General features: G+C 41.8%; 1 protein-coding gene across 1 annotated transcript in view; it reads left to right on the top strand.

Annotated features, from left to right (window-relative positions):
* Positions 1–926: 926 nt before the first annotated feature.
* The window catches only part of LOC125285667 (neutrophil collagenase), a 30,493-nt gene continuing 19,034 nt past the window's right edge, over positions 927–12,385 (top strand). Inside the window, exons 1-3 of the mRNA XM_048230207.1 lie at positions 927–946; positions 1,366–1,378; positions 10,450–10,688. Coding sequence (XP_048086164.1) covers positions 927–946; positions 1,366–1,378; positions 10,450–10,688 — 272 coding nt within the window. The remainder of the gene's footprint in view (positions 947–1,365; positions 1,379–10,449; positions 10,689–12,385) is intronic.

Raw genomic sequence — 12,385 nt, 5'->3', positions numbered from 1 at the left:
TTGATGTCATTTAGGATTAGAGTATCACACGGCACAGTGATACACTAAAGTATCCTGTATGACAGCACTGAAGGAAGTAATGACATCATTCTCTATCAACAATTCCTTAGCCATAACCATGACCCACAACTATGTAAATAAATAATATATATATTATGTATATGCAAAGTGTCAGAGTTCTGTTGTCATGGTATATGTGAGAAAACAGAAAAATGAGGCACTCCTGATAACTATAAAAAACCTTTAAACAAAAATGGCTACATGCCAACACGTTTCAACTATACAGGCTTCATCAGGGCATCTGATGTTTTGGCTTGTCTGAAACTGTATATATATGATGTATATGCAAAGTGTCAGAGTTCTGTTGTGCTATGTTTTGGCTTGTCTGAAACTGTTCAAAGGACAATGTGACTGTCTACAACTGGTGTGGATGTGGGTTCTGTTACGATACTGATTTGCATTTATTTAGTGAGTAGCTGAGTAAAATTTACATTTCATGACAGAAAATCATCTGAATGTATGTAATAAACTGTTGTAAATATTCAATGTAAATACTGGCCATAGCCTGATAATTTGCTTGTTTTTTGGCTACTATTATCCTCCTCAGTAAAACATAGCCTCCTTTCTGCATACTGTATCCTTCTAAGCTCTACAGTGCTGCTTGCACGTTTGTGAACCCTCAGACATGGTCAGTTGTTTTTTGCTGAGTGTGTTGTAACACGCTCTGGAAATTCACAATTTTGTCGCCGTTTTTTTTTTTAAAAAAAACACAGTCCAGTATTTCTTTCGAAATTGAAATGAAGTTGTATGGACTGGACTATGTTTTAATTTTTTTTAAACGGCGACGACGGCGAATTGTGAATTTCCAGAGCGTGTTACACAGCAATAAGACTCCTACGGACTTTCCCCTGAAGGTGGCGGCAACGATGGCAACATTTCCGGAAAGGTACTGGCTTGATGAAATTCATTCTGGACTCTCTATCCGACCACATAAAGACCTCGGGATACTTCGGTTTGGCTTTAGGGACCCTCTACTCACTACCACGTAAGTGTAATGTTGTTTGGAACTGTAGAAGAGGTATAAAAATAGCGTTTTGTAGCGGCGCAATTGAAATGCCCCGCTCACTTCCAGGCTACGAGTTGTGACTGAAAACGGTAAAATCAAACTTTCTCAAAACACATCCGAATGACATAATTTTGATGTCAACTCAACGTATGTACCCCCAATCATCCGTAAATCGATCTAAAGTGCATTTTACTCCGGATAATTCCTTTAATCAACGTCTGTGTCTGTACCCATTAAGCAGCGTCTGTACCCATTAAGCAGCGTCTGTGTCTCACACCTGGTTCTACTCCACCTTGCAGAACTCAGCAGGAGGTTAGAGGGACAACTGCCATGCACTGCCCGCTTCAGATCTAGACAAAACATTTCTAACGAATTGAGGTCTGGACTTTTACTAGGCCAATCCAGAGTATGAATTCTCTTAATCTTAAGACATTCCTTGGCCATTTTGCTTGAATGCTTATAGGGTCATTGTCCTGTTGTAAAATCTATTTCCTCCCTAGCTTGTTGTATGCCTTGGCACTACAGTGGTTTGGTAGATTTCCTCTCTCTTTTAATCATGGCTGCTCAAACCCTTTCCAAAGGAAGTCAGTTTGATTAGTATGCTTAATTGATTATTTCAGCATTACAGCACAAATATGTTTTACATTAATCAATTACCTACTTGACTTTACCAACACAGCTAGGGGGTCACTTACTGTTGTACATACATTAATTCCATGTTACACGATTTTTAAGCTTCTTACACAATTACCTTTAAGTAAGTCCATGCATTTGCATAGCGCTGTCATAGACTTTTCATGTGTTAAGCCGTACAACCCCTCTTCATGTGTTAATACTAACCATCATGACTTATAGTAATACTAACCCACCCTATATCTCTCTTTCTTCCCCCTTACCTCACTCCTGAGGTAAACCATTACCAGTCATCAGCCATCATTAGGGCCCGAGCACCGAAGGGCGCAAGGCCCTATTGTTTTTGTAAGGATTATTAGGGCCCGAGCACCGAAGGGCGCAAGGCCCTATTGTTTTTTTGTAAGGATTATTATTATTATTATTATTATTATTATTATTATATTAACTTTGTCTCAGAGCGTCTTCCTTTTTTGAGGTGGTTAAGATGGGTGAAAAGTCTTGAAATTTGGCACACACATCAGGTGTCACGCAAAGCAGTTAGGTAAAAGAGCTTGGCTCCGGGCATGGCCCAGGGACTTAGTAGCGCCCCCTTAGGTGATTAAGGCAGTGGTTGGCACATACTTTCAGCTAGACGCATCAAATTTGGTAGGTGTGTGTATCTCCCCAAGATGAACAACTTTCATATGTACAATGCATTAGCCACACCCAACAGGAAGTGAGGTATTTGGGATTTTGTGCGGACTAAAATGTCATGAATTGTGATGCCAAAAGAGGTTCTTCCCATTGGTGAAAACGCATGAAATTTGGCACACACGTCAAGAGGTACCTTAAATACAAAGGGGAAAAGCCTTGGCACCGGGCTTGGCCCAGGAACTCCATAGCGCCCCCTTATGTCACTGTGACTTGTGATTGGCATATAGTTTTAGATACACACACCAAATTTGGGGGGTGTATGTAACTCCCAAAAACAAACAACTTTTGTATTAACATGCCATTTGCCACGCCCACAGGAAGTGAGGTAATTGAGATTTTGTGCGTTGTGGACATGATCAATTTTAACATACTCCTCCTAGACGGTTGATCCGATTCATGTCAAAGTTGGTATACATGACGCCGAGATGTTCCTGATTATAAATTGTGAAGCTTTTTTTTTATATGTTGTAATTTGACGAAATGGCGAAATTATTAATTTGAATACCCTTCCACATAAACAATAAATGTGTCATAATTCACCATGCATGGCTTGAAATGTTTTACATTTCACAGGTCATTGAAGACCATGTTAATGATAATATTCACATGCCCATAATGCATGTTTGGCATAGCGCCACCAACTGGCAACAGAAAGAATGACAATTATACTGATGTCATATGATCAATTTGAACATACTCCTCCTAGACGGTTTGTCAGATTCATTTGAAATTTGGCAAATATTATGCCAAGATGTTGCTGATGTTAAATTGTGAAGGGATTTTTGATATGTTGTAATATGTCATGATTTTAATATCTCACCATATAAACAGGAAATGTGTCATAAAGTCACTGTGCATTGAATGAATGGTCTGAAACTTCTCAGGTTAATAGATATTATGATTATGATGATATTCAGACACCTAATGGGCCTGCCTGGCATAGCGCCACCACCTGGCCAAGTAGGAAATGTGCCAGAAAAGGACAATGCCTTAAGTGATTGATCTGAAACTTTACAAAATATTGGATATCATTATTGTGATGATATTCACACATATAATTCACATGCCTAGCATAGCGCCACCATCTGGCCAAACAGGAAATATGCCATAAATGCTCTATGCTTTGAATGAATGGTCTGAAACTTCTCAGGTTAATAGGTATTATAATTATGATGATATCCAGAGACCCTATGTGCCTGCCTGGCATAGCGCCACCACCTGGCCAAGCAGGAAAATGTGCCAGAAATTGGTAATGCCTATATTGGTTGATCTGAAACTTTGAAAAATATTGGATATAATTATTGTGATGATATTCACATGTGTAATTCAAATGCCTAATATAGCGCCACCATCTGGCCAAAAAGTGTATCAGAAATGTTCTTTGCTTCAAATGAATAATCTGAAATTTCTCAGGTTAATTTATATTATGATTATGATGCACAATGGGCCTGCCTTGCATTGTGCCCCCACCTGGCCAATCAAGTAAATGTGCCAGAAAATAACATGCAAAAACAAATAGCACACACATCAAATATGTACATTTTACAAATGCACCACGTCGGTGCTTTGTTGGATTCTGAAATGTCACGGGTTGCGGCCCGCAGGTGCTCGGGCCCGCCATTGCCGCTTGCGGCTATATTTATTATTATTAATATATTAACTTTGTCTCAGAGCGTTTTCCTTTTTTGAGGTGGTTAAGATGGGTGAAAAGTCTTGAAATTTGGCACACACATCAGGTGTCACGCAAAAACAGTTAGGTACAAGAGCTTGGCCGAGGCGGCCCAGGGACTCTGTAAGCCCCCTTAGGTGATTGAGGCAGTGGTTGGCACATACTTTCAGCTAGACGCATCAAATTTGGTAGGTGTGTGTATCTCCCCAAGATGAACAACTGTCGTATGTACAATGTATTAGCCACACCCAACAGGAAGTGAGGTATTTGGGATTTTGTGCGGACTAAAATGTGATGAATTGTGATGCCAAAAGAGGTTCTTCCTATCGGTGAAAACGCATGAAATTTGGCACACACGTCAAGAGGTACCGTAAATACACAGAGGAAAAGCCTTGGCACCGGGCGTTGCCCAGGAACTCCATAGCGCCCCCTTATGTCACTGTGACTTGTGGTTGGCATATAGTTTTAGATACACACACCACATTTGGTGGGTGTATGTATCTCCCAAAAACAAACAACTTTTGTATTAACATGCCATTAGCCACACCCACAGGAAGTGAGGTAATTGAGATTTTGTGCGTTGTGGACATGATCAATTTTAACATACTCCTCCTAGACGGTTGATCCGATTCATGTCAAAGTTGGTATACATGACGCCAAGATGTTTCTGATTCTAAATTGTGAAGCTTTTTTGATATGTTGTAATTTGACGAAATTACTAATTTTAATACCGTTCCACATAAACAATAAATGTGACATAATTCACCATGCATGGCTTGAAATGTTTTAAATTTCACAGGTCATTGAATACCATGTTAATGATAATATTCACATGCCCATAATGCATGTTTGGCATAGCGCCACCAACTGGCAACAGAAAGAATGACGATTACACTGATGTCGGATGATCAATTTGAACATACTCCTCCTAGACGGTTTGTCAGATTCATGTGAAATTTGCTGAACATTATGCCAAGATGTTGCTGATGTTAAATTGTGAAGGAATTTTTGATATGTTGAAATATATTTATGGTTTTAATATCTCACCACATAAACAGGAAATGTGTCATAAAGTCACAGTGCATTGAATGAATGGTCTGAAACTTCTCAGGTTAATAGATATTATGATTATGATGATATCCAGACACCCAATGAGCCAGAGCCATGAGACCCAATGATGATATCCAGAGACCCTATGGGCCTGCCTGGCATAGCGCCACCACCTGGCCAAGCAGGAAAATGTGCCAGAAATTGGTAATGCCTTTATTGGTTGATCTGAAACTTTACAAAATATTGGATATCATTATTGTGATGATATTCACATTTGTAATTCACATGCCTAATATAGCGCCACCATCTGGCCAAGCAGTGTATCAGAAATGTTCTTTGCTTAAAATGAATGGTCTGAAATTTCTCAGGTTAATATATATTATGATTATGATGACACCCAATGGGCCTGCCTTGCATTGCGCCCCCACCTGGCCGAGCAAATACATGTGGGAGAAAATAAAATACAAAAACAAATAGCACACGCGTCAAATATGTACATTTCACAAATGCACCACGTCGGTGCTTTGTTGGATTCCGACATGTCACGGGTTGTGGCCCGCAGGTGCTCGGGCCCGCCATTGCCGCTTGCGGCTATATTTGTGTTTGTTCCTCATCTCACCTGAAGTCCCATCCGTATGACTGCCCCACCATCGCCTGCTACAGTCCCCTTGCCCCCTAGCGACCCACTACTTGCCCTACTTGCCCTATGACTGCCCCACCATCACCATCGCTACAGTCCCCTTGCCCCTAGCTTTACCCACTACTTGCCCTATGACTGCCCCACCATCGCCTGCTACAGTCCCTTGCCCCTAGCTGACCCACTACTTGCCCTATGACTGCCCCACCATCGCCTGCTACAGTCCCCTTGCCCCTAGCTGGACCCACTACTTGCCCTATGACTGCCCCACCATCGCCTGCTACAGTCCCTTTGCCCCATAGCTTAACCACTACTTGCCCTATGACTGCCCCACCATCGCCTGCTACAGTCCCCTTGCCCCATAGCTCCCACCACTTGCCCTATGACTGCCCCACCATCGCCTGCTACAGTCCCCTTGCCCCCTAGCGACCCACTACTTGCCCTATGACTGCCCCACCATCGCCTGCTACAGTCCCCTTGCCCCCTAGCGACCCACTACTTGCCCTATGACTGCCCCACCATCGCCTGCACAGTCCCCCTTGCCCCCTAGCTACCCACTACTTGCCCTATGACTGCCCCCACCATCAGCCTGTTACAGTCCCTTGCCCCCTAGCTTACCCACTACTTGCCCTATGACTGCCCCACCATCGCCTGCTACAGTCCCCTTGCCCCCTAGCGACCCACTACTTGCCCTATGACTGCCCCACCATCGCCTGCTACAGTCCCCTTGCCCCCTAGCGACCCACTACTTGCCCTGTGACTGCCCTACCATCGCCTGTTACAGTCCCCTTTGCCCCCTAGCGACCCACGCCCTGTGACTGCCCTACCATCTTTACAGTCCCCTTGCCCGGTGACTGGCCCGTGCAGCCTAGCGAATTGCCATAGTTACAGTCCCTCTTGCCTCTAGCCACCCACTACTTGGCCCCCAGACTGCCCTACCATCGCCTGTTACAGTCCTCCTTCTGTCTGGGTTCCTGGTCTGTGGCAGCTTCCATACCCCACCACTACTTGCCCTATGACAACTCCTAATCCCCATGGATAATTGATTCTCTACACTGGACTTTCTGACACTAAATAGGATTTATGCATTATCATACTGGATATGTAACACCATGTTCTATTCCCTACACCTAACTAATCTTTCATTTATCATGTATACAGACCTTACTGCCCTGTAACTGAAGATGGGTCAGGCCCTTGAGTCGTGGATCTGCTCGAGGTTTCTTCCCTCATATGTATCTCCAGCCCTCTCTCTTACTCATGAGGCCTTCTCCTGAATGTTGAACCTCTGTAAAGTATGAGACATGTGTAATGTTTACAATTAAAGTATTCAGGAATTTGATAAAATAGACTATGTATTCAAGAGTTCTTGTATCTATTGCCATGCACAGCATAGGACTATGTATTCAAGAGTTCTTGTATCTATTGCCATGCACAGCATAGGACTATGTATTCAAGAGTTCTTGTATCTATTGCCATGCACAGCATAGGACTATGTATTCAAGAGTTCTTGTATCTATTGCCATGCACAGCATAGGACTATGTATTCAAGAGTTCTTGTATCTATTGCCATGCACAGCATAGGACTATGTATTCAAGAGTTCTTGTATCTATTGCCATGCACAGCATAGGACTATGTATTCAAGAGTTCTTGTATCTATTGCCATGCACAGCATAGGACTATGTATTCAAGAGTTCTTGTATCTATTGCCATGCACAGCATAGGACTATGTATTCAAGAGTTCTTGTATCTATTGCCATGCACAGCATAGGACTATGTATTCAAGAGTTCTTGTATCTATTGCCATGCACAGCATAGGACTATGTATTCAAGAGTTCTTGTATCTATTGCCATGCACAGCATAGGACTATGTATTCAAGAGTTCTTGTATCTATTGCCATGCACAGCATAGGACTATGTATTCAAGAGTTCTTGTATCTATTGCCATGCACAGCATAGGACTATGTATTCAAGAGTTCTTGTATCTATTGCCATGCACAGCATAGGACTATGTATTCAAGAGTTCTTGTATCTATTGCCATGCACAGCATAGGACTATGTATTCAAGAGTTCTTGTATCTATTGCCATGCACAGCATAGGACTATGTATTCAAGAGTTCTTGTATCTATTGCCATGCACAGCATAGGACTATGTATTCAAGAGTTCTTGTATCTATTGCCATGCACAGCATAGGACTATGTATTCAAGAGTTCTTGTATCTATTGCCATGCACAGCATAGGACTATGTATTCAAGAGTTCTTGTATCTATTGCCATGCACAGCATAGGACTATGTATTCAAGAGTTCTTGTATCTATTGCCATGCACAGCATAGGACTATGTATTCAGTATTAAGGAGTTCTTGCATCTATTGCCATGCACAGCATAGGACTATGTATTCAAGAGTTCTTGTATCTATTGCCATGCACGGCATAGGACTATGTGTAGTTTTGATTATATTATATTTTTGCAAAAAAAAATAAAAATACACATCACATTTCCATAGCATCTCAGCATCAATATATCAGCAATTCATAATAATATATCAGTATTTGGACACTATGTTTGACTACTTACTGTATATGCAAACATGGAATTTGTTGGAGAAAAGGATACTTCTAGGAAGGATCTAGTTCTTGAATGCATTATCTGTGTTTTGCATAGTTTAGACTGTCATTTTGAAAACAAAAAGACTCCTTTAATATGCAGTACCACTGAGTGGGTAATATGACTTGATTATTGATTTCACAGAAACATTGTTTCATTTGACACACAACCTCTTTGCATTTATTTATCTGTCAAATTATGACCAGATGAAATCTTTAGGAAAAAAGAATCAATCAGCCTCCACCTGTTTGAGTGCAGAGTTTAAATCATAGACTATAAAATAAGTCTATAAGACTATAAGACTATAAAATAAGTTTAAATACATCACTGCTAGCCAGCCAAGTGAAATCTAATAATATTTTAAAGTAGCATCCAGTCGTGTTCTGCTGATTTATGGAGTTCATTAAACTGTCAGATGACTCAAATCTTGGCTTCTGATGGAATGCTGACTCTGTGAAACTCAATACTATTGTTTCATAAATACACTGATCTCAAGTCAGCATTGGTCCGAATTGTTTCATAAATACACTGATCTCAAGTCAGCATTGGTCCCAATTGTTTTGCACTGTGTAAGAAACAGGGTGCAGTGGATATTTAGCTTATGCGTTTACACTAGATACACTAAAACTAAATATAAATAAGTATAAGAAAATAAAAATTATACACGAATGTCAGTCAATCTTATTCCTAATCCCATTATGAGGATCATTCCTGGATAACAAGAATGGAGTTGAAAACTGGAGTGGGGTTGTGTATGGATTGTGTTTTGAAAACTGGAGTGGGGTTGTGTATGGATTGTGTTTTGGGTGAAGTGTGAATACTTAGTGGTCTCCCTGTATGTTGTGGGGGATTATTTGCATTTTAGGAAGACTTTGATAATAAGCAGGTTGGCTGCACATCCCTGTTCAGAAGTCTGTTCCAAGGCCCATGGAATCTTTGGAATGTTTTCAAAACAGAGCTACAATTTCAGACTCATCTTCCTTTTGACCTAATCTTGGGTTTTCTGTTTTATTATTTGCGTGTCTGCCTGGGATAAGTTTTTGGGGTTGACGTGTGTGTGTGTGTGTGTGTGTGTGTGTGTGTGTGTGTGTGTGTGTGTGTGTGCGTGCATGTGTACACTTGCAGCAATAAGGAAAGCCACAATCAAGAGCAGGGAGCTTTACTGTAAATAGGGGATGACAATGTCATGAAATAAGCACATGTAGTAAACGCGTCTGCTTTCAGGCCTACGGATATGTCATGAAATATAAGTATAAGTATATATAGTATAAGTATAGTATATATACTCTTTTAATCCCGTGAGGGAAATTTGGTCTATGCATTTACCCCAATTTGTGAATTAGTGAAACACACACAGCACACAGTGAACACACATTGAGGACCCACAATGGCCGCCTGCACTACTCCACTTGCACACTTGTACACTTTACAACTTGGTGTTGTTGTCCTGAAAACACAACACTTCTGCTGCTCTTACATAACTTGCACCACTAAGCCACTTGCCACTTTCTTTCTTACTTAGGTCAAACAGAACTACCCAAGCCTTTTATTGGCCTGACTTTGCACTAGTATTTTATTGACTGTCTATGCACAATTTCAACCAAATTTTGCTGCTCTTATTTTTTCATTATTATATGTGCCCTCTTATTTACTTACTTTTTTGTTTACTTGAATGTTATGTTTGTCTGTGGACCTAAATTGGTAAAATATGTCTTGTCTTCACCGTGGGATAGTGAGAAACGTAATTTCGATCTCTTTGTATGTCTGGAACATGTGAAGAAATTGACAATAAAGCTGACTTTGACTTTGACTTTGACTTTGAGGTGAAGCACACACTAACCCGGAGCAGTGAACTGCCTTGTTACAGCGGTGCTCAGGGAGCAGTGAGGGGTTAGGTGCCTTGCTCAAGGGCACTTCAGCCGTGGATGTGGGCATGAGAGAGCAGTGCTCAACCACTTTCCCCCGCCCACATTTTTCCTACTGGGTCGGGGATCGAACTGGCAACCTGTCGGTTACAAGCCCGAAGCCCTAACCAGTAGGCCACGGCTGCCCCTGTATAAATAAGCACATATAGCAAACGCGTCTACTTTCAGGCCTACCTGGAGAAGTTTTACGGATATGATGGGCACCACCGCGGCCTCCAGAAGCGCAGCTGCCAACCCGACCCCTTCCAGACCAAGGTCAGGGAGATGCAGCGGGCCTTCGGTCTGCACGAGAGCGGCGAGCTGACCGCACAGACCCTGACCGCCATGAGGAGGCCGCGCTGTGGCCTTTCTGACGCAGAGGAGTTCGGCCCACTCATGAGGTGGATCAACCGCACCCTGACCTACAGGTGAGGGATCAGGCGTCCGGGAGTGTTGACCCCTGAGGAGACAGGATAACATTAGGCCTACAGCGTGACATACAGCAGGTGTCTCAGGATAACATTACAGCGTGAAATAGAGCAGGTGTCTCAGGATAAGGTTAAAGCGTGAAATAGAGCAGGTAGCTCAAGATAACGTTAAAGCGTGACATACAGCATGTGTCTCAGGATAACATTACAGCATGAAATAGAGCAGGTGTCTCAGGATAACGTTAAAGCGTGAAATAGAGCAGGTAGCTCAAGATAACGTTAAAGCGTGACATACAGCATGTGTCTCAGGATAACATTACAGCGTGAAATAGAGCAGGTGGCTCAGGATAACGTTAAAGCGTGAAATAGAGCAGGTAGCTCAAGATAACTTTAAAGCGTGACATACAGCATGTGTCTCAGGATAACATTGCAGCGTGAAATAGAGCAGGTGGCTCAGGATAACGTTACAGCGTGAAATAGAGCAGGTGTCTCAGGATAACGTTAAAGCGTGAAATAGAGCAGGTGTCTCAGGATAACGTTAAAGCGTGAAATAGAGCAGGTGTCTCAGGATAACGTTAAAGCATGAGATAGAGCAGGTGTCTCAGGATAACGTTAAAGCATGAGATAGAGCAGGTGTCTCAGGAGAACGTTAAAGCATGAGATAGAGCAGGTGTCTCAGGATAACGTTAAAGCATGAGATAGAGCAGGTGTCTCAGGATAACGTTAAAGCATGAGATAGAGCAGGTGTCTCAGGATAACGTTAAAGCATGAGATAGAGCAGGTGTCTCAGGATAACGTTAAAGCATGAGATAGAGCAGGTGTCTCAGGATAGCTCAAACGTTCGAGCGTGACACATGGAGCTGTGCTGTAGCACTCTCCCTTTCTTCTCTTTCCAGGAACATCTTGAGCAGTAGTACAGCAGTTTGTTACACATCATTTCATACTGTTGAGTTTTTAATAGTCTATTCATATGTGAAGTGCAGTTATGAGTTGCAGTAATGAGTGCAGTTGTTCTGTCTTGTTTTTAAAGCACACTACTCTATGAGCTACATTACAGTAAAAGAATTGCCAAGTACCATAGGCCTGTAATCAATCAATCAATCAATCAACTTATCTTTCTATATACCTTCTCTTTGTATCTGTCTATCTCACTACTGTTCAAAAGTTTGGAGTCACTTAGAAATGTCCTTATTTTCATCATTAATGTTGTAAATGACTAGCCTGGGAAAAACCCAGACGTACTTTTGGCAAATTCAAGATTCGCTCTGAAAGTCCGTCTGGCCAAGAACCCATTCTAGCCCATTTCCAATTTTCCTAGATCGAGTCACCAATCAGAACCCTTGAGGCGTTACACGATGACGATAGTGTACCCTGTTGAAGAAGCCAGGGTTTTTTTTTTTTTTTTTAAAACATCAACGATGGCTGCTGCCGCTTGTTTGAAGCTGCTATAATGTTGGTTTAAGACAGGGAGTTAGACGTTTCTTAACTGCTTCCTTATGTTGGAATATGCAAAATTGTACAAACATGTATGTAAGGGATACCTATGTGATCTCTGCAACAGTGGTAGGCTACTGAAAACAGTTTGATATTCTGTTCATTTATAGGCCTTCAGTAGCTGGACATGTAGCCGACAGAACACATAGGCTACTTTTGGTGTGCTATGCAAGCATAACTTGAATGCAATACTTCAGTGTTTG

Source organism: Alosa alosa, chromosome 2, assembly GCF_017589495.1.
Source record: "Alosa alosa isolate M-15738 ecotype Scorff River chromosome 2, AALO_Geno_1.1, whole genome shotgun sequence".
Lineage (NCBI taxonomy): Eukaryota > Metazoa > Chordata > Actinopteri > Clupeiformes > Clupeidae > Alosa > Alosa alosa.
The sequence above is the reverse complement of the archived record's forward strand: the minus strand, read 5'-3'. Positions and strand labels throughout refer to the sequence as shown.